Here is a 19491-nt window from a genome sequence, read left to right on the forward strand (position 1 = left end):
GTAGAGTCCATGACCGACAAATTGAGGCTGTCCTGAGGGGGGGTGGGGTGTTCCTAATGTTTTGTACACACAGTAGATATCACAATATATAACTATCACTATATGTTGTATATAGAGATGTTTATAGAGGAGGTGGTGTATATAGAGGTGCTGATCCCTGACTGTTTCCTTCCCATCCTCTTAGCGCTCCGATCCACATTCTGACCCAGCTCAGCTGGTTACCCCTGACAACGCTGTGTGTGTGTGAGAGAGAGTTGTGAGTAGTCAGGCAGGTTTTTAGTAAGTTATTTATTCTTGTTTTCTGCAGTTAGAGAGAATCAGTAATGCTGTATGTATTCTGGAAGGACCACTGCAGGAGCGTAACATGGCGTTGCTGTTGTCAGTCTCTCAGAGTTCTCAGGATATAGTTCTCTCTCTCCAGCTGGGCGTTCCTTTCTGATAGTTCTTTAATCTGTTCCCATAGCAACTCCACTTCCTCTCTGACCGCCAGCATCAGATGGGTCTTTACAAGGTCCTGAGTGGACAAATATTAAGAACACCATGACAGACTGACGAGGTGAATCCTATGATCCTTCTTGATGTCACTTGTGAAATCCACTTCAGTGTAAGTGAAGGGGAGGAGACAGGTTAAAGAAGGATTTTTAAGCCTTGAGACATGGATTGTGTATGAGCAAGAGGAAGGATTTAAGTGCCTTTGAACGGGGTATGGTAGTAGGTGCCAGGCGCACTGGTTTGTGTCAAGGACCGCAATGCTGTCAAGAACTACAATGCTTCTGGGTTTTTCCACGCTCAACAATTTCCCGCGTGTGTCAAGAATGGTCCACCACCAAAAGGACATCCAGCCAATTTAACACAACTGTGGGAAGTATTGGAGTCATCATGGGCCAGCATCCCTGGGGAAAGATTGCAACACCTTGTAGGGTCCACCTTGTAGGGGGGGGGGTGTTCCTAATGTTTTGTACACTCAGTAGATATCACAATATATAACTATCACTATATAACAATATACTGTATCAATATATAACTATCACTATATAACAATATACTGTATCATTATATAACTATCACTATATAACAATATACTGTATCAATATATAACTATCACTATATAGCAATATACTGTGTCAATATATAACTATCACTATATAGCAATATACTGTGTCAATATATAACTATCACTATATAACAATATACTGTATCATTATATAACTATCACTATATAACAATATACTGTATCAATATATAACTATCACTATATAGCAATATACTGTGTCAATATATAACTATCACTATATAGCAATATACTGTGTCAATATATAACTATCACTATATAACAGGGGCGGCAGTGTAGCCTAGTGGTTAGAGCATTGGACTAGTAACTGAAAGGTTGCAAGTTCAAATCCCAGAGCTGACAAGGTACAAAATCTGTCGTTCTGCCCCTGAACAGGCAGTTAACCCACTGTTCCTAGGCCGTCACTGAAAATAAGAATTTGTTCTTAACTGGCTTGCCTAGTAAAATAAAGGTAAAATAAAAATAAAATAAATATACTGTGTCAATATATAACTATCACTATAACAATATACTGTGTCAATATATAACTATCACTATATAACAATATACATGTCAATATATAACTATCAATATATAACAATATACTGTATCAATATATAACTATCACTATATAACAATATACTGTGTCAATATATCACTATATAACAATATACTGTGTCAATATATAACTATCACTATATTACAATATACTGTGTCAATATATAACTATCCCTATATAACAATATACTGTGTCAATATATAACTATCACTATATACTGTGTCAATATATAACTATCACTATATAACAATATACTGTGTCAATATATAACTATCACTATATAACAATATACTGTGTCAATATATAACTATCACTATATAACAATATACTGTGTCAATATATAACTATTACAATATACTGCGTCAATATATAACTAGAGATATAGAACACACTGTAAACTGTGTGGTTTATAATCTGGGTGGTGGTGAACTCAACGAAGCTCCCCTTGAGTGGGTATCGATCACAGATACGTAGCATCTCATCATATTTCAACCAGCCATAAAAGTGATGATGACTGTTTTCTGACCAGTATAGCCGTCCCACCAGTTCCTGTGGGTTTTGTAGAAGACGTCATTGGGGGAGGTTGCCTATGTCTGGACTTGCCGCGTGGACCAATCAGGACGAAGACCTGGGTTTTGAATTTGCGAGTGGGGGGGTATCACAGAGGAATAGGCGGTAAAACCGCGGTGGTAACTGACGTCAGTGGAAGGGTTAGCGGCAGCTACAGCCTTCATATCCCTTGAGGTAGAAGGTCCATTGCTGACTCGAGATCGGATCTCTTCCCTTGCTTGCGAGGCTCACCAATACGGAGGTAAATATCGCCATCCTTGGAACAGTAATCGTCTGTTGATCAGTACCTTTAGCTTGTTCGAAGTGAGCGCCACTGTAAATTAGCTTCTTCATGCTAGCTAAGTGTTGCTTCTTGTATCATGTACTGTGATTGGTTGATAGGTTGATAAGGTTGATCGTTCCAAAACCACTGGAGGGGGTGAGCATGGTACCTCCCGGGCAGTTTGCGTTGGGGAGGTTCCAGCCTGAACCGAAATCTACAAGGTGTCGAAATAGTTCCACAGGGAAGCTGGCCCCATGTTGACTCCAATACTTCCCACTGTTGTCAAGTTGTCTGGATGTCCTTTGGGTGGTGGACCATTGATACACACAGGAAACGGTTGAGTGTTACAAACCCAGCAGAGTTGCAGTTCTTGACACAAACCGGTGCACCTGGCACCTTCTATCCTACCCCGTTCAAAGGCACTTACATATGTTGTCTTGCTCATTCACCCTCTGAATGGCACACATACACAATCCAGGTCTCAATTGTCTCAAAATCCTTCTTTAACCTGTCTCCTCCCCTTCATCTAGACGTGGATATCACAATAAGGTTATTACACAACAGACCTAGATATCACAATAAGGTTATTACACAACAGACCTAGATATCACAATAAGGTTATTACACAACAGACCTAGATATCACAATAAGATTATTACACAACAGACCTAGATATCACAATACATGGCATCACTATAAGGTTATTACACAACAGACCTAGATATCACAATAAGGTTATTACACAACAGACCTAGATATCACAATAAGGTTATTACACAACAGACCTAGATATCACAATAAGATTATTACACAACAGACCTAGATATCACAATACATGGCATCACAATAAGGTTATTACACAACAGACCTAGATATCACAATACATGACATCACAATAAGGTTATTACACAACAGACCTAGATATCACAATAAGGTTATTACACAACAGACCTAGATATCACAATAAGGTTATTACACAACAGACCTAGATATCACAATAAGGTTATTACACAACAGACCTAGATATCACAATAAGGTTATTACACAACAGACCTAGATATCACAATAAGATTATTACACAACAGACCTAGATATCACAATAAGATTATTACACAACAGACCTAGATATCACAATACATGGCATCACTATAAGGTTATTACACAACAGACCTAGATATCACAATAAGGTTATTACACAACAGACCTAGATATCACAATAAGGTTATTACACAACAGACCTAGATATCACAATAAGATTATTACACAACAGACCTAGATATCACAATACATGGCATCACAATAAGGTTATTACACAACAGACCTAGATATCACAATACATGACATCACAATAAGGTTATTACACAACAGACCTAGATATCACAATAAGGTTATTGCACAACAGAGACCTACCATTGCCTGCTCTATCTTGTTGTCTATTGCGATCATGCTGCTGCTCGACCCACTGCAAAGACAATAAAATAAACCAGTCAGAATATGTTGACGTGTGTCTAGGTTCAGTGTCATGTGGTGGCACATGGTTCACATTAATGCCTATTCCTAAATCAAACACCTCAAACAATCTAACATATTCCACTGCAGCAAAAACACACACACACCAATCTAAAATGGCACCCTGTTCCTTACATAGTACATAGACCAGGGTGCCTTCACAGTCTTTGTTAGATCACACAGCACAGAGGCACAGAGCCAGAGACCCACTTCAAACCCAGCCAGCTACGCTAACCCCACAGAGCCAGAGACCCAACTCTAACCCAGCCAGCTACCCTAACACCACAGAGCCAGACCCAACTCTAACCCAGCCAGCTACCCTAACCCCACTGAGCCAGAGACCCAACTCTAACCCAGCCAGCTACCCTAACCCCACAGGGCCAGAGACCCAACTCTAACCCAGCCAGCTACCCTAACCCCTAACTCCACAGAGGCAGAGACCCAACTCTAACCCACCCAGCCAGCTACCCTAACCCCACAGAGCCAGAGACCCAACTCTAACCCAGCCAGCTACCCTGACCCCACCAAGCCAGAGACCCAACTCTAACCCAGCCAGCTACCCTAACCCCACAGAGCCAGAGACCCAACTCTAACCCACCTAGCCAGCTACACTAACCCCACAGAGCCAGAGACCCAACTCTAACCCAGCCAGCTACCCTAACCCCACAGAGCCAGAGACCCAACTCTAACCCAGCCAGCTACCCTAACCCGTAACCCCACAGAGCCAGAGACCCAACTCTAACCCAGCCAGCTACCCTAACCGCTAACCCCACAGAGCCAGAGACCCAACTCTAACCCAGCCAGCTACCCTAACCCCACAGAGCCAGAGACCCACCTCTAACCCAGCCAGCTACCCTAACCCGTAACCCCACAGAGCCAGAGACCCAACTCTAACCCAGCCAGCTACCCTAACCGCTAACCCCACAGAGCCAGAGACCCAACTCTAACCCAGTCAGCTACCCTAACCCCACAGAGCCAGAGACCCACCTCTAACCCAGTCAGCTACCCTAACCCCTAACCCCATAGAGCCAGAGACCCAACTCTAACCCAGCCAGATACCCTAACCCCACAGAGCCAGAGACCCAACTCTAACCCAGCCAGCTACCCTAACCCCACAGAGCCAGAGACCCAACTCTAACCCACCCACCCAGCCAGCCACCCTAACCCCACAGAGCCAAAGACCCAACTCTAACCCAGCCAGCCAGCTACCCTAACCCCTAACCCCACAGAGTCAGAGACCCAACTCTAATCCAGCCAGCTATCCTAACCCCACAGAGCCAGAGACCCACCTCTAACCCAGCCAGCTACCCTAACCCCACAGAACCAGAGACCCAACTCTAACCCAGCCCCAGCCATCCAGTTGATCCCAGATGAGAGCAGGCTTTGTCTATGGATTTAGATTATGCAGATTACTTCCTGATTCTATCCACATGTCTCATTGGCAAATCATCACTTTACTTTCCGCATGGCGGAGTCTCCTGTCAAGGCGAGGGAAGTGTGTGCTCACAGAGCCAGAGACCCAACTCTAACCCAGCCCCAGCCAGCTACCCTAACCCCACAGAGCCAGAGACCCAACTCTAACCCAGCCAGCCAGCTACCCTAACCCCACAGAGCCAGAGACCCAACTCTAACCCAGCCAGCCAGCTACCCTAACCCCTACCTTAGGGTAGCTGGCTGTGGCTGGTTTAAGAGTTGGGTCTCTGGCTCTGTGGTGTTAGGGTAGCTGGCTGGGGCTGGTTTAGAGTTGGGTCTCTGGCTCTGTGGGGTTAGGGTAGCTGGCTGGGGCTGGGTTAGAGTTGGGTCTCTGGCTCTGTGGGGTTAGGGTAGCTGGCTGGGTTAGAGTTGGGTCTCTGGCTCTGTGGGGTTAGGGTAGCTGGCTGGGTTAGAGTTGGGTCTCTGGCTCTATGGGGTTCGGGTAGCTGGCTGGGGATGGGTTAGAGTTGGGTCTCTGGCTCTGTGTGGTTAGGGTAGCTGGCTGGGGCTGGTTTAGAGTTGGGTCTCTGGCTCTGTGAGGTTATGGTAGCTGGCTGGGGCTGGGTTAGAGTTGGGTCTCTGGCTCTATGGGGTTAGGGTAGCTGGCTGGGGCTGGGTTAGAGTTGGGTCTCTGGCTCTGTGGGGTCAGGGGTTAGGGTAGCTGGCTGGGGCTGGGTTAGAGTTGGGCCTCTGGCTCTATGGGGTTAGGGTAGCTGGCTGGGTTAGAGTTGGGTCTCTGGCTCTGTGGGGTCAGGGGTTAGGGTAGCTGGCTGGGGCTGGGTTAGAGTTGAGTCTCTGGCTCTATGGGGTTAGGGTAGCTGGCTGGGGCTGGGTTAGAGTTGGGTCTCTGGCTCTATGGGGTTAGGGTAGCTGGCTGGGGCTGGGTTAGAGTTGGGTCTCTGGCTCTATGGGGCTAACCCCATAGGGCCAGAGACCCAACTCTAACCCAGCCAGCTACCCTAACACCACAGAGCCAGAGACCCAACTCTAACCCACCCAGCCAGCTACCCTAACCCCACAGAGCCAGAGACCCAACTCTAACCCAGCCAGCTACACTAAGCCCACAGAGCCAGAGCCCCAACTCTAACCCAGCCAGCTACACTAAGCCCACAGAGCCAGAGCCCCAACTCTAACCCAGCCCCAGCCAGCTAGTTGAACACAAATGAGAGCAGGCTTTGTCTGTGGATTTAGATTCTCACGAGGGACCATTCTGCCTCTCCCACACACCACACTGTACTGCACTCTCATTGGCTCACACAGGCACAACCTCACTTCCAAACCCCACCCACTCAGTGCCTCAGCCAATGACAACATTCTCAGCTGCCCACTCGCTCGGAGTATGCTGATTATCTCTCTCTTTAGAATAAAGAAACACAGCTCTCCCACCCAACAGAAACATGACTGAGGTCAAATACACTCACTGTCCCGGAGGGGGATCTAACCCACACACACCACCATACCTGTCATCCCCCGGCAGATGGAAGCCCCCCCCGGAGCCGAACATGGACCAGCCCGAAGGAGTCTGGATGGGTGTCAAACTGGGTGGGAACACACCATCTCTATCCTGTAGGGGGGAGCTGGGCTGGGAATTAGACACTCTCAACAGGGACTAGACAGGTGGAGGGAGAGAGAGAGAGAAGAAGAAACAGTGAACACCTTCAAAACACCTCTGCGTGTGTGTGTGCGTGTGTGTGTGTTCTCACCCTCCCGGTAGCGTCCACATCCAGGCGTAGAGGAGGGGGGATGTTCCGTGGGCGGGGGCTGGGTGGAGGGGGCGTGGAGTTGACCAATCGTAAGTGGAGTCTGTCCAGGTGTGTGGGGGAGGACGGGCCACTGTGGAGGAGGAGGGGCTTCAGCCCTCCAAACCTCTCCCCATCTGACCCTATTGGCTGGGCCAGCAAGTGGGAGGTACCCTGAGAGTGCACAAGGTGTCCCGTCCTGAGCGCACGCACGTTCCCCAGCAGCCCGCCTGCAGCCCCTCCCCTCTCTAGACCAATCCCCTCAAGCGACTCCAGAGAGTGGGCGTGTCTCATGCTGTCAATCACCCGTCTAAGCCCCAACCCTTCCTCTCGTTCCAGGAAGTCAGTGCAGGTCCATCGCCCCCGGTGATAGGGTTCTCCGTGGCCCTGGCCCAATCGGACGACACGGAACCTGGATCCCTGTCCTGTGGCATCTTGGGAGTTGCATTTCCTCAGCGAGAGGGGAGTCGTCGGCTGGGAGGTGCTTCCCTGCTGGTGGAAGGGGCCAGGCTGGGAGGAAGCAGGGGATTGGCTGGAGGACGGAGGGGAGGGATTTGATTGGCTAGAGGCCTGGGCAGGGGGTGGGGCTTCCCCGGAGCTCTGAGTGTAGTCTGACGTCACACTGGTAATCTGGAAGCCACTCCTCTTCTTCCCTCCACTCATCTAAACACACAGAGACAGAGACACACAGTGAGAGCTGGATGTGCCAGCAGGGCTAGTGTGTGTGTGTGTTTTGATAAGTGGGGGGTTAAGGTTACTGTTAACTGACAGTGGTAGGGTACAGCAGTCAACCACAGAGGGTTACTGTTAACTGACAGTGGTAGGGTACAGCAGTCAACCACAGAGGGTTACTGTTAACTGACAGTGGTAGGGTTCAGCAGTCAACCACAGAGGGAGTGGCAGTGAGTAGCTATTGCACAACACTGGGCTAGATGTGTGTGTGTGTGTGTGTGTGTGTGTGTTCAGGTTGTGCGGCACTGACAGATATAAACCAGTTTACCAACATTACTAAATAATTATGACTTAAAAGAAACAGGTGGTATTTCTGCTTCATGATAAACACCAGATCTCACAGCTGGATTGGTGTCAACGAAGCACATCATATGATATAACAATCTGATACCTGGATAGGTGTTTAACAAAAAAACAGGCCCAATAACCATGATTTATGAGCGTTAGTAAAAATAAAGAAAAGAAGATGAGTTTCTCTGAAATCCTCCCAGATGTTCCCTAGTAAAGTCAAACTTGGTTACATTCATATGGCTATTTCACTGTCAGTTCTAGACTCAATCCTCTAACTTCTTGTGCTAAGTTGAGGGAAGGATAAATCTTTTCTCATCTTTTGCTGAGTTGAATGTGAACTCTACTCCGTTAAGGAAGACTTTCAGCGTTACGGGAAAACGCAGCGCGAATCTCACCCCCTTGTTGTACAGCTCATAGAATGCAGCCCGGTCCTTGGTTACCTTGCTGTAGTAGCTGTAGTAGCTGGCCGGTCCTTGGTTACCTTGCTGTAGTAGCTGTAGTTGCTGGCCAGTCCTTGGTCACCTTGCTGTAGTAGCTGTAGTAGCTGGCCGGTCCTTGGTTACCTTGCTGTAGTAGCTGTAGTAGCTAGCTGGTCCTTGGTTACCTTGCTGTAGTAGCAGGCCGGTCCTTGGTATTTTGCTGTAGTAGCTGTAGTAGCTGGCTGGTCCTTGGTCACCTTGCTGTAGTAGCTGTAGTAGCTGGCCGGTCCTTGGTTACCTTGCTGTAGTAGCTGGCCGGTCCTTGGTCACCTTACTGTAGTAGCATCCCGGTCCTTGGTCACCTCGCTGTAGTAGCTGGCCGGTCCTTGGTCACCTTGCTGTCGTAATCAAATGCATTTATATAATATATCCCATTTAGCGGACGCTTTTGTCCAAAGCGACTTACAAGTCGGCTGGGGTACTTTTACATATTGGTCGAACCCACGACGCTTGGCGTAATCACCGACTGAGCCACACAGGACTATAGCCCTATAGCCCTTCATACATCAGCTGATATCTCAAAGTGCTGTACAGAAACCCAGCCTAAAACCCCAAACAGCAAGCAATGCAGGTGCAGAAGCAGCCCGGTCCTTGGTCACCTCACTGTAGTAGCAGCCCGGTCCTAGGTCACCTTGCTGTTGTAGTTGGCCGGTCCTTAGTCACCTTGCTGTAGTAGCTGGCCAGTCCTTGGTTACCTTGCTGTAGTAGCTGGCCGGTCCTTGGTTACCTTGCTGTAGTAGCTGTAGTAGCAGCCCGGCCCTTGGTTACCTTGCTGTAGTAGCTGTAGTAGCTGGCCGGTCCTTGGTTACCTTGCTGTAGTAGCTGTAGTAGCAGCCCGGTCCTTGGTTACGTTGCTGTAGTAGCTGTAGTAGCAGCCCGGTCCTTGGTTACCTTGCTGTAGTAGCTGTAGTAACAGCCCGGTCCTTGGTTACCTTGCTGTAGTAGCTGTAGTAGCAGCCCGGTCCTTGGTAACCTTGCTGTAATAGCTGCCCAGTCCTTGGTTACCTTGCTGTAGTAGCTGTAGTAACAGCCCGGTCCTTGGTTACCTTGCTGTAGTAGCTGGCCGGTCCTTGGTCACCTTGTTGTAGTAGCTGTAGTAGCTAGCTGGTCCTTGGTTACCTTGCTGTAGTAGCAGGCCGGTCCTTGGTATTTTGCTGTAGTAGCTGTAGTAGCTGGCTGGTCCTTGGTCACCTTGCTGTAGTAGCTGGCCGGTCCTTGGTTACCTTGCTGTAGTAGCTGGCCGGTCCTTGGTCACCTTACTGTAGTAGCATCCCGGTCCTTGGTCACCTCGCTGTAGTAGCTGGCCGGTCCTTGGTCACCTTGCTGTCGTAATCAAATGCATTTATATAGCCCTTCGTACATCAGCTGATATCTCAAAGTGCTGTACAGAAACCCAGCCTAAAACCCCAAACAGCAAGCAATGCAGGTGCAGAAGCAGCACGGTCCTTGGTCACCTCACTGTAGTAGCAGCCCGGTCCTAGGTCACCTTGCTGTTGTAGCTGGCCGGTCCTTAGTCACCTTGCTGTAGTAGCTGGCCAGTCCTTGGTTACCTTGCTGTAGTAGCTGGCCGGTCCTTGGTTACCTTGCTGTAGTAGCTGTAGTAGCAGCCCGGCCCTTGGTTACCTTGCTGTAGTAGCTGTAGTAGCTGGCCGGTCCTTGGTTACCTTGCTGTAGTAGCTGTAGTAGCAGCCCGGTCCTTGGTCACCTTGCTGTAGTAGCTGTAGTAGCAGCCCGGTCCTTGGTTACGTTGCTGTAGTAGCTGTAGTAGCAGCCCGGTCCTTGGTTACCTTGCTGTAGTAGCTGTAGTAACAGCCCGGTCCTTGGTTACCTTGCTGTAGTAGCTGTAGTAGCAGCCCGGTCCTTGGTAACCTTGCTGTAATAGCTGCCCAGTCCTTGGTTACCTTGCTGTAGTAGCTGTAGTAACAGCCCGGTCCTTGGTTACCTTGCTGTAGTAGCTGTAGTAGCTGGCCGGTCCTTGGTCACCTTGCTGTAGTAGCTGGCCGGTCCTTGGTCACCTTGCTGTAGTAGCTGGCCGGTCCTTGGTCACCATGCTGTAGTAGCAGCCCGGTCCTTGGTCACCTTGCTGTAGTAGCTGGCCGGTCCTTGGTCACCTTGCTGTAGTAGCAGCCCGGTCCTTGGTCACCTTGCTGTAGTAGCTGTAGTAGCTGGCCGGTCCTTGGTCACCTTGCTGTAGTAGCAGCCCGGTCCTTGGTCACCTCGCTGTAGTAGCTGGCCGGTCCTTGGTCACCTTGCTGTAGTAGCTGGCCGGTCCTTGGTCACCTCGCTGTAGTAGCTGGCCGGTCCTTGGTCACCTTGCTGTAGTAGCTGGCCGGTCCTTGGTCACCATGATTTAGTAGCTGGCCGGTCCTTGGTCACCATGCTTTAGTAGCTGGCCGGTCCTTGGTCACCTTGCTGTAGTAGCTGGCCGGTCCTTGGTCACCTTGCTTTAGTAGCTGTCCGGTCCTTGGTCACCTCGCTGTAGTAGCTGTCCGGTCCTTGGTCACCTCGCTGTAGTAGCTGTCCGGTCCTTGGTCACCTTGCTGTAGTAGCTGGCCGGTCCTTGGTCACCTTGCTGTAGTAGCTGTCCAGTCCTTGGTCACCTTGCTGTAGTAGCTGTCCGGTCCTTGGTCACCTTGCTGTAGTAGCTGGCCGGTCCTTGGTCACCTTGCTGTAGTAGCTGGCCGGTCCTTGGTCACCTTGCTGTAGTAGCTGTCCAGTCCTTGGTCACCTTGCTGTAGTAGCTGGCCGGTCCTTGGTCACCTTGCTGTAGTAGCTGTCCAGTCCTTGGTCACCTTGCTGTAGTAGCTGGCCGGTCCTTGGTCACCTCGCTGTAGTAGCTGGCCGGTCCTTGGTCACCTCGCTGTAGTAGCTGGCCGGTCCTTGGTCACCTCGCTGTAGTAGCTGGCCGGTCCTTGGTCACCTTGCTGTAGTAGCTGTCCAGTCCTTGGTCACCTTGCTGTAGTAGCTGGCCGGTCCTTGGTCACCTTGCTGTAGTAGCTGTCCAGTCCTTGGTCACCTTGCTGTAGTAGCTGGCCGGTCCTTGGTCACCTCGCTGTAGTAGCTGGCCGGTCCTTGGTCACCTCGCTATAGTAGCTAGGGATCAGCCGGAGTTCAGACCCTTGGAACTCAAGTGTTTTTCTGTTACTGAGCAGAGGACACTGTTCTTCACTGAGTATTGATGGAACCTCACCAGCAACCTCAGGTGACTGTGACAGCAACTCCTTCCCCAAGATCTCCATCAACAGATTAGCAGTAAAGGTGGTAGCCTGTGGTAGTTTCACTATCTCGGGCAGGCCTGTGATTTTGATGGTTTGGTATCTTGATGGTTTGGTATCTTCTCCAGTACCCATGTCAGTTGGTGAGAGATTCCCGAGTCTTCTCCAGTACCCATGGCAGTTGGTGAGAGATTCCCGAGTCTTCTCCAGTACCCATGTCAGTTGGTGAGGGATTCCTGAGTCTTCTCCAGTACCCATGTCAGTTGGTGAGGGACTCCCGAGTCTTCTCCAGTACCCATGGCAGTTGGTGAGGGATTCCTGAGTCTTCTCCAGTACCCATGGCAGTTGGTGAGGGATTCCTGAGTCTTCTCCAGTACCCATGTCAGTTGGTGAGGGACTCCCGAGTCTTCTCCAGTACCCATGTCAGTTGGTGAGGGACTCCCGAGTCTTCTCCAGTACCCATGTCAGTTGGTGAGGGACTCCCGAGTCTTCTCCAGTACCCATGTCAGTTGGTGAGGGACTCCTGAGTCTTCTCCAGTACCCATGTCAGTTGGTGAGGGACTCCCGAGTCTTCTCCAGTACCCATGTCAGTTGGTGAGGGATTCCTGAGTCTTCTCCAGTACCCATGTCAGTTGGTGAGGGATTCCCGAGTCTTCTCCAGTACCCATGTCAGTTGGTGAGGGACTCCCGAGTCTTCTCCAGCCCAGTAACCCAATCGCCTATGTCAGTTGGTGACATTTCCAAGTCTGTAACCTGTACTCCCTGGGCTTTCACATCAATTTCAAGTTCTGCAAAAGGTTCATTGAATGTACTTATTTAGCACTTTCATGATAGCCACTACTGCTGGAACATTGTAGATACATCAGCCTTGTACCTGGTGTTGACTGTGTTTGGTGCTGGTTGTTGCTCCTCTTTATGTTGAGAAACAGCTACTAGCAACATGAGTCCGATCTTTTACTTCTCTGATATACAAATATTAGGTCAGTGTTAATATTAATATTTAAATATTAGGCCAATGTTAACATTTAAATATTAGGCCAATGTTAATATTAATATTTAAATATTAGGCCAGTGTTAATATTAATATTTAAATATTAGGCCAGTGTTAATATTAACATTTAAATATTAGGTCAGTGTTAATATTAATATTTAAATATTAGGCCAATGTTAATATTAACATTTAAATATTAGGTCGGTGTTAATATTAACATTTAAATATTAGGTCGGTGTTAATATTAACATTTAAATATTAGGTCAGTGTTAATATTAATATTTAAATATTAGGCCAGTGTTAATATTAATATTTAAATATTAGGCCAGTGTTAATATTAACATTTAAATATTAGGTCGGTGTTAATATTAACATTTAAATATTAGGTCGGTGTTAATATTAATATTAGGCCAGTGGTAATTTTATAGCATTTTAAGCAAAAAAAGGGGTGATAATATTGAATGATATTTGCGCACCTCACTCCATTACTCACCCAGAACAGGAAGCTCGAGCTACAGCTATATCATAACTAGACCAGTTGGTAACTCTACAGTCTATATCATAACTAGACCAGTTGGTAACTCTACAGTCTATATCATAACTAGACCAGTTGGTAACTCTACAGTCTATATCATAACTAGACCAGTTGGTAACTCTACAGTCTATATCATAACTAGACCAGTTGGTAACTCTACAGTCTATATCATAACTAGACTAGTTGGTAAACCTACAGTCTGTATCATAACTTGACCAGTTGGTAACTATACAGTCTGTGTATCATACCTAGACCAGTTAACTCTCCAGTATGTGTATGATAACTAGAACAGTTAACTCTACAGTCTGTGTATCATACCTACAGTAGGGCCGTTGTTAAGGTCTTCATAGGGGACAGCTATAACCCTAAGTATTACTGTTATCGGTTCAACAATCACTCAGCTACGTGCTTGAATGTAATTCCGCTCAGTGACGTCACCGGTCATAACGTACAACGAAGCCTCTATACAGCCTGACCCATCAACAAGTTCCGTCCATTTCAATACAATCCCTCCCCCCCCTTCACAGAGCTCTTCAGATGCACAACTTTCTTTGGTATTGTTTTTCCTTTTTGGTAGAGTTTGTTTCAGGCGAAAGACGACGTACCTTGTTTGATGGTCGCCTCTATGACTTACATGACGACATCTCATCACAGCTGAACAGACACACTGCATAACCTTCACCAGTTGGATGTTGGGATAAATAAATGTCAACTTTATAAAATCAGACTTTTATAAAAAAATTGTAGAAAGAGTTGGAAAAGTACTCCTCGCCCAATCGCCGCTAGCTCTATCGGCCGTAGCTCCCGTTTCCAGGCACACCCCACGGTTATAATATCCCGTTGGACCGGAGAGATGAGCAGGGACCGTACTTGGATCAGGGCATGGGGCAAAGGGTGAGGAGAGTCTGCTGCAGTCCCGGTCCGCCCTGTACTAGCAGCTCTTCCATGGAGCCCCGACAGAGACAGGCATCAGTAGAGGAGCCGCGGAGAGGGAAAGCAGGCTGGAGTTATATGTTAGCTGGCCTGGGACAAGTGAGTTAACTAACTACAGTAACTAACTACATTCTAGTTTTAACTAGCTACTTCTGCTTTCCGCGGTGTCTGTCCGTCTTTACTCTCCCTCCACCCGTCTCTCTCTCCAGGAAAAAGAAGGGTAGCGTTCTGCTCTCACACTATCTACATGTTTATTTATCTTCAGCAAACTGTTGACAACTTGCATAAACCCGGAAGTTCCGCTCCGTGTTTATGGCGCCCTGGCGGTCCCTGCTGGCCAGATCAAAGTACTGCTGTCTCCCTCCAGCGGATGGCGTTTTTTCGTTGTTTTTTCGAAGTGGGATGGGGCCTGATGCCATCGAAGAGGCGTGTACACGTGGGGAACTTGGTGTAGAGATATCGGAGGAGCAATGATTTTTATTTTATTTTTAATTTAACCTTAATTTAACGAGGCAAGTCAGTTATTTTCAATGACGGCCTACCAGGGCGCCTTGTTCAGGGGCAAAATGACAGATTTTGACCTTGTCTTCTCAGGGATTTGATCCAGCAACCTTTCAGTTTCTGACCCAACGCACTAGGCTACCTGCCATCCCTAATGTATCCCGTATAGCCCGGTGTTATTCATGATAATAGCCCATAGCCGGGTGTTGTTATTATTATTATTATTTTTTCACCTTTATTTAACCAGGTAGGTTAGTTGAGAATAAGTTCTCATTTACAAATGTGACATGGCCAAGATAAAGCAAAGCAGTGCAACACAAACAACAACACAGAGTTACACATGGAATAAACAAGCATACAGTCAATAACACAATAGAAAACTCTATACAGTGTGTGCAGATGAGGTAGGATAACGGAGGTAAGGCAATAAATAGGCCATAGTGGCGAAATAATTACAATTTAGCAATTAAACACTGGAGGGGTAGATGTGCAGAAGATGAATGTGCAAGTAGAGATACTGGGGTACAAAGGAGCAAAATAAATAAAATAGATAACAGTATGGGGATGAGGTAGTTGGATGGGCTGCTTACAGATGGGCTATGTATAGGTGCAATGATCTGTGAGTTGCTCTGTCAGCTGGTGCTTAAAGTTAGTGAGGGAGATATGAGTCTCCAGCTTCAGTTATTTTTGCAGTTCGTTCCAGTCATTGGCAGCAGAGAACTGTAAGGAAAGGCGCCCGTAGCCGGGAGTTATTCATGATAATAGCCTGTAGGTGTGTGTTATTCATGATAATGGCCCGAAGCCGGGTGTTATTAATGATAATAGCCCTTAGCTGTGTGTTATTCATGATAATAATTGCCCTTAGCTGTGTGTTATTCATGATAATAATTGCCCTTAGCTGTGTGTTATTCATGATAATAGCCTGTAGCTGGGTGTTATTAATGATAATAGCCTAGCTATGTGTTATTCATGATAATAGCCCGTAGCTGTGTGTTATTCATGATAATAGCCTGTAGCTGTGTGTTATTCGTGATAATAATTGCCCTTAGCTGTGTGTTATTCATGATAATAGCCTGTAGCTGGGTGTTATTAATGATAATAGCCTAGCTATGTGTTATTCATGATAATAGCCCGTAGCTGTGTGTTATTCATGATAATAGCCTGTAGCTGTGTGTTATTCGTGATAATAATAGCCCTTAGCTGTGTGTCATTAATTATAATAGCCCGTAGCTGTGTGTTATTCGTGATAATAATAGCCCTTAGCTGTGTGTTATTCATGATAATAGCCTGTAGCTGTGTGTTATTCATGATAATAGCCCGTAGCTGTGTGTTATTCATGATAATAGCCCGTAGCTGTGTGTTATTCATGATAATAGCCTGTAGCTGTGTGTTATTCGTGATAATAATAGCCCTTAGCTGTGTGTCATTAATGATAATAGCCCGTAGCTGTGTGTTATTCGTGATAATAGCCTGTAGCTGTGTATTATTCATGATAATAGCCTGTAGCTGTGTGTTATTCATGATAATAGCCTGTAGCTGTGTGTTATTATTATTATTAATGTAGCTGTGTGTTATTAATGATAATATCCGTATCCGGGTGTTATTAATGATAATAGCCTGTAGCTGTGTGTTATTCATGATAATAGCCCTTAGCTGTGTGTTATTCATGATAATAGCCTGTAGCTGGGTGTTATTAATGATAATAGCCCGTAGCTATGTGTTATTCATGATAATAGCCCGTAGCTGTGTGTTATTCATGATAATAGCCTGTAGCTGTGTGTTATTCGTGATAATAATAGCCTGTAGCTGTGTGTTATTCGTGATAATAGCCCTTAGCTGTGTGTCATTAATGATAATAGCCCGTAGCTGTGTGTTATTCGTAATAATAATAGCCCTTAGCTGTGTGTTATTCATGATAATAGCCCGTAGCTGGGTGTTATTGATGATAATAGCCCGTAGCTGTGTGTTATTAATGATAATAGCCCGTAGCTGTGTGTTATTCATGATAATAGCCCATAGCTGGCTGTTATTATTATTATTAATGTAGCTGTGTGTTATTCATGATAATAGCATGTAGCTGTGTGTTATTCATGATAATAGCCCGTAGCTGTGTGTCATTAATGATAATAGCCCGTAGCTGTGTATCATTAATGATAATAGCCCCTAGCTGTGTGTTATTCATGATATCAGAGGCTCTTATTGCTTGTCAATCCAATCCAGAATTTAATTCTCTCATTTTATTGCATTCTCTAGACAATCAACTCCAAGGAAGCAAGCTGGTGTTTTGACCAGGGAATGGTGGTGAAAAGGGGTCTGAGCTGGTGCCTCTTGCAGCTGAGGACACATCCCTGACAGTGGATGTGATGAGGTGACAAGATGGCGGCTGAGGCCACATCCCTGACAGTGGATGTGATGAGGTGACAAGATGGCGGCTGAGGCCACATCCCTGACAGTGGATGTGATGAGGTGACAAGATGGCGGCTGAGGACACATCCCTGACAGTGGATGTGATGAGGTGACAAGATGGCGGCTGAGGCCACATCCCTGACAGTGGATGTGATGAGGTGACAAGATGGCGGCTAAGGCCACATCCCTGACAGTGGATGTGATGAGGTGACAAGATGGCGGCTGAGGCCACATCCCTGACAGTGGATGTGATGAGGTGACAAGATGGCGGCTGAGGCCACATCCCTGACAGTGGATGTGATGAGGTGACAAGATGGCGGCTGAGGACACATCCCTGACAGTGGATGTGATGAGGTGACAAGATGGCGGCTGAGGCCACATCCCTGACAGTGGATGTGATGAGGTGACAAGATGGCGGCTGAGGCCACATCCCTGACAGTGGATGTGATGAGGTGACAAGATGGCGGCTGAGGCCACATCCCTGACAGTGGATGTGATGAGGTGACAAGATGGCGGCTGAGGCCACATCCCTGACAGTGGATGTGATGAGGTGACAAGATGGCGGCTGAGGCCACATCCCTGACAGTGGATGTGATGAGGTGACAAGATGGCGGCTGAGGCCACATCCGTGACAGTGGATGTGATGAGGTGACAAGATGGCGGCTAAGGCCACATCCGTGACAGTGGATGTGATGAGGTGAAGAGAGAATTTAGCCTACTTTATTTTCTCAGATTATTTGACCGGCATCTACCCATTATGTCATATCCTGAATGAGATGGTTGTCTCTGGACAGCCAATAACAGATAAGAACAATATATCCTGAATGGGATGGTTGTCTCTGGACAGCCAATAACAGATAAGGAACAGCAACATAAAGAACCTTGATCATAGGATTGTCAACCCTCCAGTTTGGCCTGGAGTCTCCTAAAATTGGACTTCATATCCTGAGGAATCATCAACCGCCTTAATGAAATGAATGTATTACCAAATCAAATTTTATTGGTCACATACGTGTTTAGCAGATGTTATTGAGGGTGTAGCGAAATGCTTGTGCTTCTAGTTCAGTGTCACGCCCTGACCTTAGAGATCCTTATTTATTCTCGATGTTTGGTTAGGTCAGGGTGTGACTCGGGTGGGAAAATCCTATGTTTTCTATTTATTTGTTGTTTTGCCGAGTGTGGTTCCCAATCAGAGACTGTCATGTCTTGTTATGTCTGTTCCTGTCCTTTCTCTTCATTCTCTCTCTCTGCTGGTCTTTTTAGGTTACCTTCTCTGTCTCTCATTCTTCAGCTGTTCTACATCTCCTCTAACTAGCTCATTCACTCTTTCACACCTGTTCTCTCTTCCCCCTCTGATTAGGTCTCTATTTCTTTCTCTGTTCCTGCTACTTTCAGTGTCTGATTCTTGTTTGTGTTTTTTGATGCCAGAAGCAAGCTGTCGTCTCGTTTGCTTCCACCTTGTCCTGTCCTGTCGGAGTCTGCCTGGCAGGAGCATCCTGCACTATACTAACGTTCTTTTTGTTCCGCTGACAACGTTGGAAGAGGATTTATGCCATTCCTGTATTTTCATTAAAGAACTCTGTTTTCTGTTAAAACCGCTTTTGGGTCTTCATTCAAGTTCATAACAGAAGAATCAGAACAAGAATGGACCCAGCGGCTCCGGACCCTTTTCACTCCGCCGTCGAGATCCAGGGAGCGATGCTAGGCAGACACGAGGAGGAATTGTCTGCTGCTCAACATGCCGTTGAGACCCTGGCCGTCCAAGTCTCCGACCTCACAAGACAGGTTCACCAACTCCACCTCGATCCACCGCCCACTTCCAGGGTTTCCGAGTCTCCGGAGCCCAGGATCAACAACCCGCCGTGTTACTCTGGGGAGCCCACTGAGTGCCGCTCATTCCTCACTCAGTGTGATGTGGTGTTCTCTCTCCAGCCCAACACTTACTCCAGGAGCGCAGCCCGCATCGCCTACGTCATTTCTCTCCTTACCGGACGGGCGCGTGAGTGGGGCACGGCAGTCTGGGAGGCGAGGGCTGAGTGTATTAACCAGTATCAGGACTTTAAGGAGGAGATGATACGGGTTTTTGACCGTTCTGTTTTTGGCGAGGAGGCTTCCAGGGCCCTGTCTTCCCTATGTCAGGGGAATAGATCCATAACGGATTATTCTATTGAGTTTCGCACTCTCGCTGCCTCTAGTGACTGGAACGAGCCGGCTTTGCTCGCTCGTTTTCTGGAGGGTCTCCACG

At 47.2% G+C, this 19491-nt stretch overlaps 1 protein-coding gene across 1 annotated transcript; it reads right to left on the bottom strand.

Moving 5' to 3' along the window:
• Nucleotides 1–273: 273 nt before the first annotated feature.
• LOC135530220 (TSC22 domain family protein 1-like) lies at nt 274–14644 on the bottom strand. Its single transcript, XM_064958584.1, has 5 exons — nt 14012–14644; nt 7128–7826; nt 6885–7033; nt 3853–3904; nt 274–514 (listed from the first exon to the last, which is right to left on the bottom strand). The coding sequence occupies exons 2-5, from the start codon at nt 7824–7826 to the stop codon at nt 380–382; spliced, it is 1035 nt and encodes a 344-aa protein (XP_064814656.1). The 5' UTR covers nt 14012–14644; the 3' UTR covers nt 274–379.
• Nucleotides 14645–19491: the final 4847 nt, after the last annotated feature.

This window comes from Oncorhynchus masou, unplaced genomic scaffold (genome assembly GCF_036934945.1).
Source record: "Oncorhynchus masou masou isolate Uvic2021 unplaced genomic scaffold, UVic_Omas_1.1 unplaced_scaffold_1293, whole genome shotgun sequence".
NCBI classification, from domain to species: domain Eukaryota; kingdom Metazoa; phylum Chordata; class Actinopteri; order Salmoniformes; family Salmonidae; genus Oncorhynchus; species Oncorhynchus masou.